This window comes from Hippocampus bargibanti, linkage group LG07, assembly GCF_051943395.1.
Source record: "Hippocampus bargibanti isolate YZ-2025 linkage group LG07, ASM5194339v1, whole genome shotgun sequence".
In the NCBI taxonomy this organism is placed as follows: domain Eukaryota; kingdom Metazoa; phylum Chordata; class Actinopteri; order Syngnathiformes; family Syngnathidae; genus Hippocampus; species Hippocampus bargibanti.
The window spans coordinates 16,470,200-16,492,619 of NC_142740.1; the positions used below are offsets into that span (position 1 = coordinate 16,470,200).

The 22,420-nt window shown below is 40.8% G+C and overlaps 1 protein-coding gene across 1 annotated transcript in view; it reads right to left on the reverse strand.

The window, feature by feature from the left end:
- Positions 1 to 14,033, reverse strand: part of fgf22 (fibroblast growth factor 22) — a 33,586-nt gene extending 19,553 nt beyond the window's left edge. Inside the window, exon 1 of the mRNA XM_088999865.1 lies at positions 12,819 to 14,033. Within this exon, the coding sequence (XP_088855991.1) occupies positions 12,819 to 13,188 (370 nt within the window). The 5' untranslated portion in view covers positions 13,189 to 14,033. The remainder of the gene's footprint in view (positions 1 to 12,818) is intronic.
- Positions 14,034 to 22,420: the final 8,387 nt, after the last annotated feature.

Below are 22,420 nucleotides of genomic sequence, written 5' to 3' on the forward strand. Positions count from 1 at the left end.
GAATAGTGGCCATGATGGTGGAATCCACATTAGTCTGAGGTCAATTCACCCCACACTCCCTCCATGCCATTAAATTGCAGAAAGCTGGCTATGCCGTTCCTGCGTCTGCGGCTGTTTTTTTTTTTTTGTTGCCAGTCCAGCCCAGACTTGCGATGCTGGCAAGGTAATCAGAGGAAAACAAAGGGCTTGTTTACGTTTTTCCGAGCCTGCCGTCTACTGGATTCTCCTGCAATCTTCTTCAAGGGTCAATTACTGTGACTTTACTCTATGTCAGAGGTCCCTCCTATAAACTCCCTGCACTTTGCCATCTTTGTTGCGTGTCGTCGGTCGATATATATGGCACTGATGTCAAGTAGTGGGACAAAAACATCATCGAATGTATCTGAGCTTTAACAGCGGCAGGTTGGTCAGCACCTGCATCGAGTGAAATTCCACTACAGTGGACCCTTGCTATTCAACAGAACTGGGCCAGGCCGCAAAGGGTGAGACATTAGTTGTGAATCTATCTGATTTATGTACCAAAGATCAAATGCGTGGGGTGTATGCTCTGTATAAATACGACCAGCCAAACTCTCCTCGACTCAAAACGCATCACATTCATGATAAATATATACATATGTGTACATATATATCAGTGGCCGGCAATCAAGGCCTTCAAAACCTTCTCTGATGGCCTAAAAATATCTGAATCACAGACTGATGTTATTTATATTTTGTACATGAATTCTTATTAAATAATTCCAAATTGTCTTTCATCTTCCTTTTTTTACTTTTCCCTCGTTGCTCTGATTCCAGATGTGCATTTTCGTACCTAAGCATTGAACCAATCACATTTCAGTCATCATTTGTTACCAGGGTCAGAACTCTACCTGGACGGCGTCACAATCAGTTCTTCGGGCCCTGTCTTATCATATGTGTCGATTAATCTGTTTGTTGCTCTAACCAATCAGATTTCAAGTTGGCAACCCAATGGGGCTACCAACGCCTTCTTGACGGCGCTGGTCAACGTCAGAGTTTTCGCAAACTATGATTGGCTGGCCAATCATAGTTTCCGAAAACTGCTCTGACCACAAGCCGCTAGTGACAAGAGCATCCTGGCATATTTTTGTCAACCCACAATGGCTGAAGGAGGAGAAGAAATGGATTTGGTTGGAGATTTACTGTTAAAGCCATTTTCAAGACGAACTTTTCAAGAAAAAATGGACATCATTAAGAAAGATCGGTCAGTTATTTCCTGGCTAATGGTAGCCTCTAGTAGACTTGTAGTAAATCACACCACACTTTTTTCACTCTGAATTGATTCAGATGGAGCACTACTGAAGGCCATGCGATGAAATCCAAGGCCCGCCACAGGTGCATAGACAGTTGTTGCTGGGTAATATAATTGTGTGGACTTAGTCAACAGTGGATGACAGTAAGAGCGACTTCACACATCCTGGACCTCCATGTGTTGTTCACGGGTCTGGTAGGAGGCAACACCCCCCTTTCAAATTGCTGCTGTGGACTGCAAATTTCCCCATTGTGGGACGAATAAAGGTTTTCTGATTCTGAACATAAACAAAAGCAGGGCTGCCTAGCCGCATGACGGCTAAGCTAATTGCTAATAGAGTGAGTCCTCGTGTATTAGAATACAAACCGCTAAAGCTCCTTGAAAAGCATGCTGGGAGGAAAGACTGTTTATTTACACAATTTCTAACCAACATTAAACATAGGGATGATCAAATTTGAGGACAAGAGCTACCATTGCTTGCACTATGAAATGTTTGCGGCATCTGATAAAAAAAACAAATAAATAGCGTCTCAGCGCCCTCTACAAGCTTTCCCCACTTCAACATTCCAAGCTCAATGTCAGTGTAAGAATGAAACTTTTTTTTCTCCCCACCTCTCAACATCACTGCCACCTTGAAGCGTATGTGTGACAAACAGGTGTGTTCCACTTTCACGAGCACAGACATGGTACAAAATGGACTCTGTGGCCCCATTTACATTATTTAAATGAGGCAGGGGTGCACAAGGAGGTGACAGGGGGTCGGGACTCTGTCACAACTGTCACTTGCTCCACTGACCAGACGGCCTTGACCCGCTTCCCACCCTCTACGCCGGGGTAGAGAGGACGGGGCAGGTAGACGACAGGAGGGAGGCTGTGATGGCTTGAAAAGTACTGATCAACACAAATAACCTGAAGAAAAAAAAGAAGACCACATATGCCTTCACAAAACGAAGGCTTGAATTATAAACCTAAATAACGGTGTCTACAGAAAAGTTGGTGTCACTTTTCAAATGAGCTGCCCAATTGGCAACTTGACTCTACAGGTCAATGGGAAGGAGGCATCAGAACAAAGATGTCTGACTGTCCCCAGTACATGATCATGGCCCCCTTCTGAAATGTGAAAAATACCCAGCTCACATTTACATGCGCACACGCGTATGTTGATCAGATGGCAAGTTACTGTCTGGTTCAAATTAGTTCTTTAGGAAAGGAAGCGCACATCTTTTTTCAGTTTAGGGTGCACTTCATGCTCTTGCAACACAAGTATAAACACAGCCGCATACATTCCAAGTGTAGACACCTTCAAAGAAAGTTCTTTCTTGGCAAAGTGGCAGATAAAAAGCAGATCCAAGTTGGATATCGGATCATGCGCATCACATTTCCGTTCAATATTTTCTTAATGATTCACTTTGCCTCACGCGTTAGAATAGTGTTAGGAAACTAACATGTATGGCACATGGGAATGTTTTATCCGTCTCGCCGTGCGAAGCTACAAACACATTAATGTCGCAAGCAGTGATCTGCGTGCCCAATTTAGGAGGTGCGCTGAGTGGCAGATTTGAGGCGAGGGCAGGACATTCAACCGTCAAACACCCTGAGCATATTATATCAAAGTCAAAGTTATCTTTATTGTCAAATATGCTAATATGCATGACATACAGCACAGATGAAATTACTGTCCTCTCAGACCCAGCATGCAAGGCGCTTATAATGACTAACAAACATAATAAACATGAAAACGCCAATTTGCAGGGAGAGGGGAGCCGCTGCGTGTTCACGCGCCGCCATCTTGGGAAAAACAAAAATAACAAATATAACACAAAGACACAGAGTCATTCATTCTTCAGGACTTGCTGTACCCTATTTGTGATGAAGGCGGAAGTATACGCTGAAACATGTCAGGTATTTGAACACCTACAATACACTGTCTGTAAGTAAAGAATCTGCTTAAAATAAAATATGAAGCAGTTCTAGATGAAAGAGGAGAGGATCAAAGCATCCATGTCAGCAGTGGATCAGGGACGTCATGGTGGAATTTGTACATCTACCACAAGCTAAATGTTGAAAGCAAACACGAAGCTGTAGCATCCATTGACGAAAAGACATTGTCTCACGTATCCTGTCCCACATAAATTCGCTTCAATTCCAAGCCGCGGCAGTTCCACATACGCATCGGCGCTCTGCGCTGACGCTGCTTTCTTCTTATCGCGGGATCCTCAAGCCATGCATCCATCCAACCGCAGACTGTCCAACAGCACCGACCTTTCCGCTGAACAAAGCGGGGCTGTCAAGATACTGCCCATTACAGGCATATATATAAATATATTATATTAGCATTTACGACATTTACTGTACGTTTTTAAGGCCTTTTTGAAAAAAAATAAATGAATAAAAACACGGGCAGCGCCAACAATCATGTCTTCCATGCATTGCTGTCATTTTAATTTGAGCTCCCCCTTTCCCTGATCCACAATCAAAAATGGTGCAATCATTTGACGTACTCTAACATCTAATCCACAGGTATCAAAGTCAAGGCCCGGGGGACAAATCTGGCCCGCCACATCATTTTATTCGGCCCGTGAAAGCAAATCAAGCATGTCAAGTGCCATGACGCTTGCTAAAATCTGAATCAAAATGTCAAATTGTCACATGTAAACCACAATAACAGTAATTATGTTTTACTTCAAATTGAAAGAGTAGTTATTCATTAATCTGTTGTGTGCTTTATGTGTAATATATGGAGGGGCTGAAACATTCTAATGGCTTCCCCAAATTCATAAAAGCCCCTGGGAGGAAACCGTAACTACAATGTGGCCTTGGGCAAGAAATGAGTTTAATCAAAAAGTTGAACCATTTCACCCACCAATAATGTTAACCTGTAACCTGACAAAACGATAAACTGTCCACTCGACTAACCACTGTCCTGGAAAGCATTCAGTCCGCTAAACTGTGACATTTGAAAAATGATTTTCATACATTCTCATCATTATGCTGCTGTTACCTAATACGCAATCTTCCATGTTTTGAGCAGCCCACATATTTCATGGCCTCTCCCTTCTGCCCCACACAAGACACACTTTTTAAGCAGCTGCAAAGTCGTGAATAAAAAACACAAATCCCCAAAACATGGAACTACATTTTGCAATAGTCTGCATGTTAAAAAAATTACAATTCAGGTTAGCATATGTGGCTACAGTGTGATTAACAGTAGCAACAAAAAAATCTCCTTGGTGGAGATGACATTGCATTGATACACCTGAGGTGTGAATGATTTCCACCTATTTTACATTGCACTTTATGCCCTATAAAGTTTTTTTTAATGGCCTGATTGCCTGACAGCAAGTAAATATTTGTCCGACATGTTGTGCCCTCTCAGTTTGAGAGTGTGTTTAAAGTCTAGTGGGACTTTATGGACCTTCCGTGCGCACCTGTGTTAATAATAGGAAAGGAACACGAAAGATCAACTTGCATGTCACACATAAGAACGCATTACTGACTCTTATTACTTCCTCCATGGACCAAATCAAAGAAGACACTGGTAAAGTGGGGTGGGGGGTATGTCTGTCTTTAGGGCAACAGGTGCATGGCATTCCTATTCCTCTCCAGTGCCAGCCTCACATATTGAAAGCTATTACGTGCAGTTGTGAGTAGGGCTGGACGATTCATCAAAATTTCATTGGGATTTTGGTTTTAAGTCTTCTTTTGACGTGCAGGGTTCCATACGTTGTGGATTTACCCTGAATGCACCATGCACTCTGAAATGCATGGTATAAATGAAATGTATAGTTTTAATTTTTGATTATGCTTTTCTTTTATGCCCTATGTGATTAATGCTGCTTACAAAAGTGTCCAATCCCCCTTAATCAAGGAAACAATAACTTGTGGATTCCAGATTTTAGTAGTGAGAAATTCTTCTCTTTCTCTGAAAGAATATTATTGGATTGGATGTACGTACCTTTATTCGTCTCGCAGTGGAGAAATTTACATTTCACAACAGCAAAGTTATGAAAGGAAGAGGAAATGAAAGAAAGAAGTAGAAGTAGTACTAATATACATTTTAAATGTGTTTTCCCCCACATGCTTTATTTTTTAAAACATTATTTAAGAAAACTTTTCCATACATTTAAAAACCGTAACTGTTGTTTTAACCATAGACGCTAAGATCTTGCTGGTACCCCTGTGAAATTGCATCTCTTTTGTGTTCCCTTCACACCCACGGGATGGAACATGAAGGAATTGAGTGGCAGAGCCAAAGTCGGACTATAAACCCAATACTGAACCCTGTAAATCCCTCAGAGGAGCCGGAGCCAGACTGACTCATGTTGTTCGCTACTAATTGCTACATTTCGAGGTTCCCTTCACGATATAGCACGCTGGTGGCAGAAAGCATGGGGACGCTCCACTTAATTAAAGCAATACAGACTATTGTTGTCCTTTAATGTTCCTAGAACGGCCTGTTCCTTTTCAACTTCTTATCTTGGGAACAGCTTGCAAAGGGTCAATAATCATCTGCTTCTGGCAGGCAAAAGGTCACGGGGATGGGGATATGATTGATTAATGGCACCCCCCCCCCCCAATTTTGAAATATCAACTCTCATTGGAGGCACCCCGGAGAAAAGCTTACATAATGCTTAATGAGTAAGTGGAAACGCTCCAGCACTCCCGTAGCTTTTCATTTCCAGCTCAATGGCGAGCTGAGTACAGCCCTGCCCCTTTTTCTTGCCTCATTAACATACATAGTCTGCCGATGTGAAATACCACAGCGCTGCCATTAAACAGGTGCTTCCTTCCCGGCTGTGAGCGTGTCACTTCTTTCCATCTGAGATTTGACCGAATTATTGCTGCCTTTTTTAAGGTATACTTTATGTATATTCTCTCTCTCTCTCTCTCTCTCTCTCTCTCTCTCTCTCTCTCTCTCTCTCTCTCTCTCTCTCTCTCTCTCTCTCTCTCTCTCTCTCTCTATATATATATATATATATATATATATATATATATATATATATATATATATACAGTGAGATCTCGGCTTACGAACACCTTACCTTACGAACTTTTCGGTTTACGAACATCAAATTTATGAAAATTAAACCTTGGAATACGCACTACTTTTCGCGATACACACCCACCATGGCTGGCTGAGTGATCTTCGGATATTCGGCGGAAGCACATGACCGAACAGCGAACAGAATATGCTTTCTTGCGACTCGTCCAATTATGAATATGATTCAAATAGTTCTGAAGAGGAAAGCATACATGTTTGCAATTGATTAAATAATTTATTCCATGCCATTTTGAGGTATGTGGGGGCGGGAAATGTAGCACAAAAAGAGGCAGAAAATTGCAACAAAGCTCCTGTAAGGAATTAATCAGCCCGTTTCCACAGGCTCATTAATTCCTTACATGGAGCTTTGTCGCCGTCTTCTGCCTCTTTTTTGGTGCTACACATAGTTATCAGACCAGCCAACTACAGCCAAATGCATTGACGTGATGGAAGGACTGCTACAATGTGTCCTTTTTTCGGTCAGGGTTAAGTGACGTAACGTACGGACTCGTCACCAACTCAAAAACAAGACTTCCGGAATATTCAGCGCGTGTTTTAAAACGTAAAATATAGCTATATGCGGCGGCATCTTTGCAAAATACGCTCAGTAGAAGTCATTTGAAGCCATTTTACAAGTTATGGACACAACTGGTCCGGTGACGTCGGTTGTCCTTTAAACGTCAGATTGATGCCTTTTTTTTCAGAACCAGGGCAGCCTGTGAGCATACTGCTTACCTCTTCAAAGTATGTGCAGAAAAAATTGCCTACCTTTCCTGTGCACACATGCAAAAATGTACACAAACATCTACTGAAATGCATACAAAAACACAAAGGCTTTGGATTTGGGTGGCTTAATGGCGCGTGAAATGTAAGCTAGCATCTCTGGGATTTATGAATCAATATATCTCAAAATAATTTTCTCCAAAATGGATGAAAGATGTTTTTTGATCATCACTGTGGCCTACTTTTGCAATCTTTGCTATCGCCAGATCATTCAGGCAAGCGCTTGTTTTGTATTAACATTATCGTTGCTGTCTCAATTCCTTCCTTCCTTCCTTCCTTCCTTCCTTCCTTCCTTCCTTCCTTCCTTCCTTCCTTCCTTCCTTCCTTCCTTCCTTCCTTCCTTCCTTCCTTCCTTCCTTCCTTCCTTCATTCTTTCTTTCTTTCTTTCTTTCCTTCCTTCATATCATGAGGTATTCTCGCCAAGGTCATCAGTGTGAATTGGGCCAAGAGGAAGTGCACTATTGACTTTGCTCCCAGTTGAATGGGAACTATGCAGGGAAAAACAATAATTCATATTCACATACAGTACAAGGCGTGATGATACTAACATCTGAGGTGCATGTTTTAGTCATATCCCACCCATTTATCCAAATGTAATGGAATGCAACCATTTTTATTCAAATACATGATGCATAACATATATAAATATAACATATATAAAAAATAAAATAACATTCTCTAATGATGTAAGGTTGCAATATATCTCATGACAGATTGATTCTTACGACTTTCCATCGTGGCTTAAAAAAAATCAACCATCGAATAAAATATGCCAAAGCCAACGTTGAACCAAAACATGCACACCAGCTAAAAAAACAGTCTCACATGATTTGCCTGAGTTGCTAAAAATAACACCCCCTTTCAAGTGTTTTCCTATTGGCATGCTTATGTTGGGGAAAACACACACCCGATCTTTACAGGAGGCATGTGTGCATCATATCCTGTCCCAGGTCACAGAAGGCTAATTAGACAGCTGTGAAGCCCTGCCCAGCAACGGTGTTATAATGAATGGTATTAACAAATCGTAAAACTGAGAATTAATTAAAAAAAAAAGAAAAACTCAGCAGTTGCCATTTTGCAAAGTATGCAATTTTAGGACTGTCTAATGGTTTGCGACACCACACAGGGTGTATTCGATATCTTCAAGGATTGACGATGACACCCTGAGCACGAAGAGTTCTGCTGTCTTTCACCGGACTAGCTCAGTTTTTGATCCAGCATCCAAGGAACTCTTTCAGTCAGGGCATTGCGTTGACGAATTTTCCCTCAGTGCGCAACATTTCTCTGGTTTTCCGAGTTCACATTTGAGTTGGATGGCGCCCAGTGTGTGAGTGCAAGCGGGGAGAAGTGAAGTGTTGAGGGAATCTTCCACCCTGATGAAATATGTTGTGGAAATGACTCGAACTTGTTTGAAACATTCGTCAAGGACTTTCGTTGGGATAAGTGAGCTAGTGAGCTGGTGAGATGATTGCCAGTGTCAATCTTTTATAATGTTTATTTGGCTCTTGGTTGCAGTGGCTTCGAGAGGCTACAGTATACTAGCTGGTTTTGAAACATATACGAGCTGGTTTTGAAACACTTGATGAGTGGTCCCCAACCTTTTTTTTTGTGTCAAGGACCGCTTGAAACAGGTACACGCTGTTTGCAGATCGGTAACCTTTTTGTTTTTACAATGCCGGTTTTAAAAGAGCTGGCACTACCGACAAAGAAGCTAAGAGTGCAGTGGTTCTTAACCCTTTTGACTCATTCACTGCAAGATGTGCACAAATGTGTCCAGTCCAGTGCCAGGGTTTTTGTCATCGTCACTTGAATTCCAGGACCTACAGAATAATGAGTTTGATTGAATTGATTGAATGTACCTTTATTCGTCTCGCAGTGGAGAAATTTACATTTCACAGCAGCAAGGTTTTCAGACTACATAAACATTCAATACAGCATTAGAAACCTTAGACTCTCTTCTCTCATCATGAAAACATGAGTTAATTCCTCAATTATATGGGTCTGGAGTTATATGAGCTTGAAATGGTGGCTGTCCAAAATGCAATACAATTCCTACTGGTTCATATAGTGCTTTAACAGAATATTCAGAACTATTTGAATCATATTCATAACTGGATGTGTAACAAGAAAGCATATTCTCCGAATCTGAAGCCATTGTTTTGATTCTCGAGCAAGGCAAGACGTCTTGGCGTGACGTCACGAACAACGGGGCGGGACCTTCTGAAACTGGCCACTTCCGGGTTCATTTTTTTGCAGATTTTGGACACTTTAAGTCATTTTTATTGGTGTTTTGCATTTGACTAAAAATATCATACTGCGTGTTTTGGGTAATTTAGATGCTATATAACGTTTTTCTCATGTCAGTTAAGAAACAAAAGAGTGATGTCAGTTATCCTTTAAGGCCGTTCTATCATGAACAGTAAATTTGTTTTTGTTTGTTTGTGTCTAATCTCTTCTATCCAATGCGTTTCAATCCCTCATCAAATGGCACTTTTTCCTCCCCGTGGCCTCTTCCCTCAGCTGTTCCATGCCACTGTTCCCCTGGGATTGATACAATATTTTCCAGACCTCAGTTAGCACATCGCTTGTTGACTAATTCCAACTGTTTTTGCACCTGAGAGAGTGCTGGAAAAATTGAGTGGCGCGCAAAGCGAGGGCGACAATACTTGTAGCAGTGGGAGGCGTGAAGGGGGGGTGGGGGTAAGCGATGGGTAGACTTCTCAAACAGCTGTTGTAGAAGCAGAGGCTCTGAGTTTGTTTGGTATCCGATTCGCCACTGCGCTCATCAAATATGTATGACCCCCATCTCTATTCTATGGCCACGCGACCGTATCAGTATCAGGAAATGGTGTGGGTCAATAGACTTTAAGTCTTATTGAAAGCTTGCGTCTCCAATTGTCGCTAATTAAACAGATCGGTGTGGCATTTCCAGATGCAACCAAACGATCCCTGTTCCCAATTTTTGACAAGACCAACGGGGTTTTGGAGCGAGACACAACTTGCCGTGCAGGGCCTCTGAAAAAAAAGGTTTCTTTTTCGCAAAGGAAATGAGTGGATGGTGGTTGACGTTAACGAGGTCGTGACATGAAGGATACTGAAAGCAATATTGATACAAGCAGGAATGAAGTGAGCAAGGGGTAGGGGACATTTAGATATTGAAATAGATCAGGGGTATTATTTTGCTTGTACAGATGAATATTGATTCCACCTGCATGAAAATTCACCTCCAGTTCCGATTGAGAATTCCACTAGGCACCCACCCTCCTCATGGGACTTTGGGAAAGTGGAGCTGATCAATTCTAGAATTGTCTTGGGTGTCCACATTTGATTTGGGGTGAAGAGCTCTTGTGGTCAGGATGCAATTGGGTTCGGGGTTTGGTTTTGGCAGATTTAAGGTTCCGGTTGGAGTATTGATCGGGTGTAAGGTTTGAGTTTGTGTAGTTTAACCCTTCTCGTGTCAGGTTGAGAGGTGCGTGGTAGGGTTGGGTTAGGGCACGGATCTCCTCATAATTATGGTTTATTGGGAGCAACTGTGAATAAGTGTCCGATCACCTGATAGTACGACAAATCGATGTATTATTATTATTATCATTATTATTTTTATTATGAAAACAGAGGCCTGTAAAAACTGTTTGAATATTATTACATTGATTTTAAAAGGTGGGATTCAGAAAAAAATATTCTTGTGAGTGCTCAAAAGACAACGTTGCTATTTTTGTTTGTATTTGAGCAAGAATCCTACAATGCTTATATGCCACATTAACGTATTTGCGAAAGTCAGGATGCGAGTGATATCAGATTAAACATGAATTATTTTCTGATCATGTGTGATATATATGTATAAATAGATAGATAGATAGATAGATAGATAGATAGATAGATAGATAGATAGATAGATAGATAGATAGATAGATAGATAGATAGATAGATAGATAGATAGATAGATAGATAGATAGATAGATAGATAGATATAAGATGGCGGTGCGTGAACACGCAGCGGCTCCCCTCTCCCGGCAAATTGGCGTTTTCATGTTTATTATGTTTGTAAAAGTCATGATAAGTGCCTTACATGCTGGGTACGAGAGGACTGTAATTTCATCTGTGCTGTATGTCATGCATATTAGCATATTTGACAATAAAGCTGACTTTGACTTTGATACATATATATATATATATATATATATATATATATATATATATATATATATATATATATATATATATATATATATATATATATATATATATATAACATTTTAGTTTGTATTTTAGTTTATCTACGGGGAAAACAATATTCTGCTCCATGAATCTCACCAATCAAACAACTACTTGACATTTCAGGAAAATAAAACGGACCAACTGATGGGATTTGATCTGTTTCTTTCTTTTCTCCCTCTATCCAAATGGCAAGTTTGGTTGGGTTGAATTACAATGTATCATCATAAACAAACAAACGATAAAACGGAAGAAGATGCATCTCCAGAATCTACTTCTCGACATGTCAGAGAATGTTTTGTCATTTCTAGCAATTAAACCTTAAATACTGCAATGACATCCGCATTATGTCTCCTCTGCATGCTTGAACGCCGCAACTGAAATATTATCTCGTCCTAGCATCTTACGATAAATGGATGAGTGAATGTACATGACTTTGAATCCAAAGGACAACACTCAACCTCCCAATTTGACTGTGTCGATATAACACGCTGCAAAATTGACTTTCCAACAAGCTGGTGTGAGTATAAAAGTCATTTTGGAGTGCCTCGCTTGGATAGGTGAGGCAAATGTCACTCACACCTTGGCACAGTGGCAACAAGCCCGTGAGAGGCTTGAGCACAACAGCTGCTCACCCCCCTCACTCCGCCTCCACCTCGTCAGCCATGTGGAAAAACTCTGACTCACTCGGTTGTGTTGAGAAAAAGAGCCATTAACAAATACATAAATATTACAGTTCCGAGGAATTACAGTGGGCACCGCCTGTCACTCAGGGAGTGACGGACACGAAGGCGAGGTCAGCACATGAGTCAGCACCCCTGACCCGGTCAAATGTCTAAAAGACATACATTGATGGACACAATGAGGTGCGGCCGCTGGACTTCTAAGGTGTCTTCTTTAAAGTCGCAATCTCCGCATTGCAAACAACAACCAGACTTACTTGAGCGAGACCTCATCGTGCGTGTTCGTTTTTAGTTACAATATTGTCAGAAAAAATCATTCACAAGCATTTGACATGAGGAGAAAAGCACTTCCACGTATGAGGCTACGGGATGCATGCAAAGCCACACTCGGATTACTTTCCTCAGCATCCTTATCCAAAATGTGACCAGCGCATCACGTGAAAATACCCTTGATGTATGTTTCCATGTAATACCTGCTCCTCACAAGTGATGCGTTTTCATCACAGTTTTGTTGACACGTTAATCCCTGGTGAGTTTTTGTTTTGTTTGGATGCCCAATGTCTTTCCTCGCAGAAAATACATTACAGCGTCCCATGAGAAGTCTAAATCCACACCGGAGTGTACTTGTTTTACCTAGCAACCTGCGCCTACTGCTCTAAACACAACACAAGAAGCTGAGCAATAATATAGCTGAAGAATATCCCGACCGATGGTCATAAAAAGTAAGCATATAAGAAAGTCTAACCATAAAAAAAACAATAGAAACGTCACTAGGCATAATTTCTGATACGAGGCACCCTCGAGGAACGCCGCATCAGCAACTTACTGTCTGCGTAGTTTTTCCGCCGCGTGCCTTCCACTTTGCCCGTTTTATCGATGCACAGGAAGAACTTGTTGGCCGAGTAAAGCCGCCGCAGCCGCACATCGCCCTCCAGGTGATTGTAACTTCTCGCGTGCCTCTCCAACGTCCACGAGCAGTTCCTGCCGCCAGTCAGAATCTGAAGGGGCTCGCGCCCTAACCCGGGAGGGCAAGCCCCCGAGGCGGCACCGGCGGCGGCCAACAGCAAGGTCAAACATGACAAACAGAAAGAGGTCGCGCTGGACCGCGGTGGAGGCCGTCGCCCGGCCGAGTCTGCGGCATCAGGAGCGCGTTCTGGCGGATGGAGTTGAGCGACGGATGGCGTCCATCTGCACATGGTGGGTCACACTCCCAGGGCGCACCTTAATGTGCAAGCGGCAGGCATGCTGATGGTTGGAAGACGTCCCAGTGAGAGAGTCTTTAGAAGAGGGCAGCCGCTGACAGGAGACCCCCCCCCCCCCCTTCCAGATGAGGATCTTTAATTGAGGTGACCACAGAACTTCCTACTGCAACCAGCTTGTCATCAACGTTCTTCCAGAAGTTGTCATCTTCCTCTTGTGGCTTTCTCCACTCTTCTCCTCTCACACATCTTCATTGGATGAGATTCCTTGTCCGCTCTCCTCCTTGCATGGAAGCCTGCCCTCCCGTTCAAACAGATCGACTGTCCCGAAGGATGATGCTTGCGTCTTTGCGTTTAGATGTAGCTGTACATCCGTGTGTGTGCGTGTGTGTGTGTGTGTGTGTGTGTGTGTGTGCGTGTGCGTGTGTGTGTGTGTGTATGTGTGTGCGTGTGCACCTTGCGAGTCTGGTCTGAAATTTCCAGCTGGGGAGGAACAAGGTGCCTGTCTGAGCTGCTGACCCGTGGCTGGGAGGGAGTTGAATGAGGGTTGATGACTGACTGACTTGACTAACTGTGTGTGTGTGTGTGTGTGTGTGTGTGTGTGTGTGTGTGTGTGTGTGTGTGTGTGTGTGTGTGTGTGTGTGTGTGTGTGTGTGTGTGTGTGCGTGTGTGTGTTACCAAGAGAGGGAGGGAGAAAGAGTCTGTCTGCATGTGTCAGAGTGAGCGGCAGCCGGCCGGCGAGTGCGTGTCAGCTCGCTCACACGAGGCAGCGAAGCAGTGAGCCAAAGGCCTGACGCTCTGCTGCGCGCAGCCAGCCAAGCACACGGCTGCTCAGTGGGAGCTATGACTGACTCGTGCATTTTATCCCGGGTGGAGTTAGCAACATCCGAGGATGGGTGGGTGGGGAGATGTGTGTGAGGATTGTCGAGGGTGGGTTTGGTGGGTGACTGTAAGAAGAAAGGGGAAATGGGCGGGACCTGTACACTCATTCAGAAGTATTTCAAAGAAATGAGAAAAGTTTGATCAGGTGTTGTGGAGAGGGAAAACAGTATTTTTTTGTTTGAGAATGTATGTTTTGGCTTTTGGTTCATGAGGAATATTTATTTATTTATTTATTTATTTATTTATTTATTTATTTTTATTTATTTATTTATTTATGTTTTGGTTCATGTAGTAAGGTGTTTTTGAGTTATTTATTTATTTATGTATTTATTTATTTATTTATTTATTCATTTGTGCCTTTTTTTGTTATATTTTGGCTTTTGAGTCATGTAGAATCATTTATTTATTTATTTATTTATGCGACGATTTATTTATTTATTTATTTATTTATTTATTTATTTATGTTTTGGTTCATGTAGTAAGGTGTTTTTGAGTTATTTATTTATTTTTTTGTGTATTTATTTTGTTATATTTTGGCTTTTGAGTCATGTAGAAGCATTTATTTATTCAATTATTTGTGTATTTATTTATTTATTTATTTATGTTTTGGTTCATGGAGTAAGATGTTTTTGAGTTATTTATTTATTTATTCATTTGTGTATTTTGTTATATTTTGGCTTTTGAGTCATGTAGAAGCATTTATTTATTTATTTATTTATTTGTGTATTTATTTATTTATTTATTTATTTATTTATGTTTTGGTTCATGTAGTAAGGTGTTTTTGAGTTATTTATTTATTTATTTATTCATTTGTGCCTTTATTTTGTTATATTTTGGCTTTTGAGTCATGTAGAATCATTTATTTATTTATTTATTTATGCGATTATTTATTTATTTATTTATTTATGTTTTGGTTCATGTAGTAAGGTGTTTTTGAGTTATTTATTTATTTATTTGTGTATTTATTTTGTTATATTTTGGCTTTTGAGTCATGTAGAAGCATTTATTTATTCATTTATTTGTGTATTTATTTATTTATTTATTTATGTTTTGGTTCATGGAGTAAGATGTTTTTGAGTTATTTATTTATTTATTTATTCATTTGTGTATTTTGTTATATTTTGGCTTTTGAGTCATGTAGAAGCATTTATTTATTTATTTATTTATTTATTTGTGTATTTATTTATTTATGTATTTATTTATTTATTTATTTATTTATTTATTTATTTATTTATTTATTTATTTATGTTTTGGTTCATGTAGTAAGGTGTTTTTGAGTTATTTATTTATTCATTCGTGTATTTATTTTGTTATATTTTGGCTTTTGAGTCATATAGAAGCATTTATTTATTTATTTTTTATTTGTGTGATTATTTATTTATTTATTTGTTTATTTATTTGTTTATTTATTTATTTATTTATTTATGTTTTGGTTCATGTAGTAAGGTGTTTTTGAGTTATTTATTTATTCATTCGTGTATTTATTTTGTTATATTTTGGCTTTTGAGTCATGTAGAAGCATTTATTTATTTATTTATTTGTGTGATTATTTATTTATACCATCCATCCATTTTCCGTACCGCTTATTTCTCATTAGGGTTGCGGGGGTGCTGAAGCCTATCTCAGCTGTCTTCGGGCACAAGGAGGGGGACACCTTGAATTGGTTCCCAGCCAATCGCAGGGCACACAAAGACAAACAACAGTCACTCTCACACTCATACCTAGGGACAATTTGGAGTGTTCAATCTACCTTGAGTTGGTAGTCTCTAAAGATTGTTGTCACAGTCTTTGTTTTTAATTTGTTCTACTCCACCATTTTTTTACGTTCATCATTATGCTCAATGGACCCATTGTGGACTGTTTTTGGCGATAATAATCATTGGAGGAGAATATCAGCTTTTATTGTTTTGTGCCTTGACTGTTTGCAAGAGCCCTGTTTTTTTTGGGGTTTTTTTTTGGGGGGGGGGGGGACATCAGTGCTATTGGACTTGATTCATGTATTTTTTGTGCTTTAACTGGTCTCATTTTTGCAACGACCAAGCATTGATCTGATAATCACAGTTGATTGTCTGCAATTGTAAAGTTGTAGGAACTGTGTCCACAGGAGAAGATGTAGAGAGAGAACTGGAACTGGGAGTCGCTACTGAGAATAGTAGTTCTCTTCACGTTGACAAAAATCCAGATTTTGTTGCGCCTTTCCCTAACTTGAGCAGAAATTATTTGCTCTTTGCGCCACTTCCGATCGTGGCACACAAAGTGATTGCATAAACGCGATGTTGGGCAATGCTAAAAATAAGCAAATGGCCAAATTGGCATCTAGTCATGTGTGTGACTGTTTCTTTGTCACACAACGCATGCAACAAGGGAGGGGAAACAATGTTCAGTGTCAAAGAGAAGAATTGAACACTTGAGGGGGTGAAAAAAAAGTTTGAAAAAAACTGTCCATGTATTTCACTGAGACTTGTCATTAAGTACTCTGGCCCCTGAGTGAAAATGTGCCTTTAATACACTCACTGCCACTGGCCTTTGGTTTCTCAAGTGAGGTGAAAACAAGCAATTAACCTCTTTGTGGGGATGCAGAATTAAAAGATGCTCACGTGCGGTTTTCTCTGTTAGTGATGCTAATTAGCTCCTTTTAAAGGGTTCCTTTGAGCAGCACCCTGAGGCCAAACTCCGCCAGTGCTGGAAGTGGGTTGCTTGCCGCACTCAGTGGCGAGGGGAGAAAAAAATGATTGACAGTTACTTCAAACAGACTTCAACAAAACGCACATCAACCTCCCTCAAAGTTGTTTTCCCCCCGCTTTTCTTTTAAGACATCATATAAATACAACGATGAGAAAATAACTTGTGTACCAGACCTCCCCTTGAGGTGACTAAGGTAGAGCCTGCGTGCCATGGGTGAGAATATTTGATCTGGCTCGTCATGAAATTATGAAAACTCCTTTCACATCAACTCAAACGAACTCAGTGCAATCTATAGATATGTATAAAAACTCTTGTATATAATATTTAAAAATATGACTCATTTTACTTCTTGCAGCTGATCAAGACAAATTGCTGACTAACAAGAAGCTTGTGGTGTATATTCCCCAATTGTCGGTCATCAGATATCAAAGTCCATTAGCCTCCTTTTGTTTCTTACTTTGAGTCATTAAAAATCAAATCAATGGCGAAATGGTGAAATGTGATCATGTCTTCCCTGCAAACGGCAGCAAGCGAAAATTCTCTTTTCCTTTCCTTAAGGTGCATCAATGCAGATGGTAAAAATTTCAAGAGCTTTTATGTCATTAACATTTTTATTACAAGTGCTGTTATATCAATTTGGCGTTCTAATTCTTGGGGATCCTTAGTGGACCCTGTTTGTTTTTTCATTTTATTATCATTTTGTTGTCACTGCTTTATTTCCTGTATATGATAGCTGTCCATGTTAAGCGCTTTGTTACAGTTTCAGCTATTATCTAAAGATTATTGCCACAATCTTTGTTTTTAATTTGTTCTGCTCCATCATTTTTTTTATTTTCATCATTATCATGGACCTATTGAGCATATATATATATATATATATACTTTTTTGGCAAAGGAAGAAGACAAAACAAATAAAGAATAAATAATCATTCGGGAAATATGGACATTCCTTCAAACTCAGACATAGAGAAAATGATCTTCCCAATTCCCAAATACAGGAAAAAAATGCATCACTGGCTAGTGAAAACCATCACACGTATACACACACTCATGATGGAATTTAAAATATAGTCACAAAAATGTGAATGTCCCAAGTGTACTGATGTGACAATTTTATCTTGGTTTCAATCATGTGAATCTTTCATTCCGTTGTGTCCAATCTCGAGTTGCCACCCACCCGAGTAGGATGCTCTCAATTGGAGGATTCGAGGAACCTAATCTTTTCCCAGCAGGGATCCAAGCGCCTCTGCAAGTGTATGAATGGAGATAATATCTCTATAATGAGGCCTGTTTTGTAGCATCAAAGTACTCGAAAGCGGCTGAAATCCGACCCCCCGCCTGGCCCCCGACAATGCCTCAATACCGGTGCCCTTTTATTAATTGCTTTGTCTGCCTGCTAAGTCGTTCGCTTTGCTGGCGTGTTTGCGTTTTGAGCTTCTTACCCTTGACCTACTACCTAGGTTTGCGCTGTATGGAAACTTGCGTCGTGCAAACAGGCTAGCTTCGAACGAGACACCCGGAAATATTTGCACATGTATGGGAGTATTCAGCCAGATAATTAGCAGTATCATTATTTACTAGATATTCACATGCCGATCACTGCAATGGAGCCTTATTTAAATATCCATCCACTGGTGCTATTTTTTTCCATAGCTAAAGACTCATAAAAACACAAACATCCTGATATAAATTCTGGTTAATCGTGCATGAAAGGGCTATAATACATTGTTAAGCGGTCAGAAAATAAAGCCCTGTTTGGCTGTGCTTCAACGGTCGGCATTGGGCATAGCGATAAACGAAAGGAGTTTAATACTAACCAAAGTTTGGACTAAAGACCAGAGAAACATATTTTTTTAGGTAGGACACGGCTGGAACAACACAATGTGGATGTATTTGAACCCTTTCATGCACTAAACAGGATAACTTGAAACCTGATCAACCTGTCCGCTGTAATAACCGCTACTGAAGGGAAAATGAAGCTTCATGAAGCACTTGTGATCATTTTTGACACCTCTCGATGGCACTCTTGATTTAAAGATGCAGTAAATTTAAAAGACATTACCTTTGCACTAACCTTTATATTTAAACCACCTGAGCGCCACCTGGAGGAGTAAAAAAAATATCACAAGTGCTTCATGAGGCTTTGTTTTCCCATCACTCGTAACCGATGTCTATGAAATGGTTAAAAGAAGACCAAATCAATGAAGAAAAAAAAATCACGCAACCACTTAACAGGTGCTCAACTCCATTTCTCCACCCACACTGCAACACCATTTCCCCCCTTTGTTATTTTTGTAGATAATAATTAACAACTTTCCGAAAGTGAGAGACCAGATATCTGTATTGACTGGACCAAATCGATTGCTTAAAACTGTGCAGTAATTATCTAGTGAAAAGCTTTCATTGGGTAGCTGCTTGATCGAAAATAGAATCACAAATTTTCTTTCATCCCGACATTACTGCCCCAGAATTAACCACTAACATGTCGAGAGGCCTAATGGCTGACCGCTGACTTGGACATAGATCACGCTCCTCGGAATGACAATCCGAGTCTGTCCAATTAAGATGCACTTGTCTACTCAGAATTGACACAACCTCAACCAACGAGTAATTGTAGATGAGTCACTTGTATTGGGAACACTGTTAAGTGGAACGTGAGTCACAACTGACCAGAAAAGATTCCTTTAGTCTCTTTGTAATGGGACTGCACCAGACATTAAGTGTGTAATGTGATGAGTAATGTTTCATAATTGCTGTTTGTTTGAAAGCTTTGACGCCAACTTCAAAATCCCGAATGTGCCGCTTGGGCCCCATTGGGCTGGTTTTTGATGCAGCGGAATCATCATAGAGGTGCATGGGTTGATGTTACACAAACAAAAGGATATCACAGTATTGTCAGAGAATAATAGACTATCGGTTTGAATCTTGTGTTGAATGTGCAAGGGGGATTTTCTTTCGGCACAAGTCTTTTTTTTTCTTATTTCAAAAATACCGTATTTTCCGGTGTATAATGCACCCCCAGTGGTGTATGGGGTGTATGGGAGAGGTAGTACCTTTGAGGGAGATACGGTCGCAGCTGTATTGCTGATGGTTTATAGCTGGTTGATCCCTAACTGGTCCTCACCATCACCCAGCTCTTGTCTATGGCTCCAAGTAGCAGAGGTTCTGCGGCCACACCACGGCAAACTGCTTCGACCGGCAGGCTGAACCAGACAAGGGTAACCAGGGGGGCTCCGGAACTCCTGGTGAAGAGCTTGTAGAGGAGATAGGCACCACCAAGTTTAATTGCCTACTGAAATGTCATGATGTACAAACAGTCAGGATCACTCATGCCGGATCGGCCGAGGCCCGGAAAAACAACGACCGCGCTACCCACGAAGACCGAGAGCGCTGGAGATCTCTGACTGCCCAGACGTCCATCATGGCACCCCTACGGCATTCTAGGCCATGGGATGAAGTGAAGTGAAGTGAATGCACCCCCCGGTAGTGGTGCATTTTTAAACTTTTTCCATATATCATGCACACCAGACTATAAGGTGCACCTTATTGAAGGATTTTTTTCTAAATTTAATATATAAAAAGTGTTTCATATATCAGGTTACGCACTACTTCTTCTATTCTTCTACAGCGGGAAATGGAGTTATGGCTGCTGACAATAGTTGCGAGACCTGTTGTGGCTCAATATTACTTTCACATATAAGGTGCACGTATGTATAAGGCACAGGGTCATCTTTTGATGAAAATCAAGGCTTTATACACCGGAAAATACGGTACCCACATTATGATCAATGAACATTTTACTTGTTAACTAGTCTTCATTGATGAGTTTATATTGGGTAGAAAACATTACAGGTGGTTCTCTGCTTAAACCTCAAAGTTAACCAGGAGAGGACCCGGTTCAACTAGGACCCAATTATGCACAAGCAGTTAGGAAATTTGCCTGAATGACACCCTGTGTGACACCCCACTTAACCACCCGGTGTCATTAACACCATCTTGGGATGTAAGAGAAAGATGTTCCACTATGTTCTTCCATCATTATTACTTTTTACTTCTTTTTGTGCGTGGCATGCGTCGTTAGGCTGCCACGATGAATCAATTGGTCAGGAAGATACTGATGATCCAAATCCATCCAGCCACCTACCTTCCGTGCCGCTTATTCCTCATTTGAGTCGCGGGGGGTGCTAGAGTCTATCCCAGCCTACTTCGGGCACTAGGCGGGGGACAACCTGAATCGTTTGCCAGCCAATCACAGGGCACACAAAGACATACCACAGACACTTTCAAACACACACCTAGGGACAGTTTTTGTAGGGATCAATCTGCCTGATATGCATGTTTTTGGAATGTGTGAGGAAACCGGAGGACTTGGAGAAAACCCACGCAGGCCCAGGGAGAACATGCAAACTCCTCACAGGGAGATGGCAACCTCTGCACTATGAAGTCGGCGTGCTAACCACTCGACTTCCGGGTCGTCATCAATCATTATTTTTATCATTAATGCCAATCACCAATTTATTCAGGAATTGAAAATATGACGTAGAGCATCATTCGCAAATTTGTTCGGGTTTTGTTTTTTCATGCTTGGGTGCCGATCAAGCGCTGGCCAGGGCATCTGGCCATATTTTTTCTTTTCCACAAGGGGGCAACATTTCCTTTTTTTCCATGTTAGCACTTTGTTGCATCTTCAGCTGTTGTTAAAGTGCTATATAAACCAACATGTATGTATAGCATTGTCTTTTGGAGAGCCACCCTCATTTCACGCTCAAATAACTCCATCCAGACCCATATAAGTTAGGAATTTAGTCTATTTCTGATGAGAGAAGAGAGTATAAGGTTAGTACAGTAAAGTCTCGTTATATCGATATTCAAGGGAGTCCGAAAAAATATCGATATAACCGGGACTATCGATATATCCGACCCTGTTTGCATGGAATTTTCTCCGTGCGTGCATAGAAATAGTATCGATATAACCGGGACTATCGATATATCCGTTATCGATATAACGAGACTTTACTGTAATTTAGTATTGAATGTTTATGTAGTCCTAAAACTCAATATTTTGTGGGTCCTGGAATTCATGTGACGATGACAATAACCCTGGCACTGGAATGGACGCATTTTTGCACGTCTGGTCGAACTTTTACATATATTTTATTGTTTTACTTTTATGTAAAACTGGCCTATATGCTGCTGTTCTTTCTTTACAAGCACGATACAGAATGGAGGAATGCAATGACATTATTCAATGATTCATAAAGATAGAATAGCATTACACCGCATCACCTTGTCTGTGTAAAACACAACAATGGTAATAGGTCGGATCTCCTTTTTGTAATCAAGAACCAAGGGGTCATTGCGTCCACATGACAAAGGTCAGTAACTCCATGTAAGTGAGTGCCGCGTTGCACTTTGCACACAAACAACATCCCAGACAGCATCCCCCAAATACGAGTCTCGCTGTTACTGTGTCCAGGTAAAGCCCTTTTCAAAGACATCCCTCTCTGCATCTGTTAAACAAATAAGGAGCCCCTACAAAGGTGTGCACAAGAATCCAAATGATCAAAGTGTACGAGAATGGCAGCCTTGTCCCGGCTCGGCCATTATCAGGCCCCATGAATGCTTGTCTTCTCCTCTTTTGTCGGCCCGGGCATTGACAGTC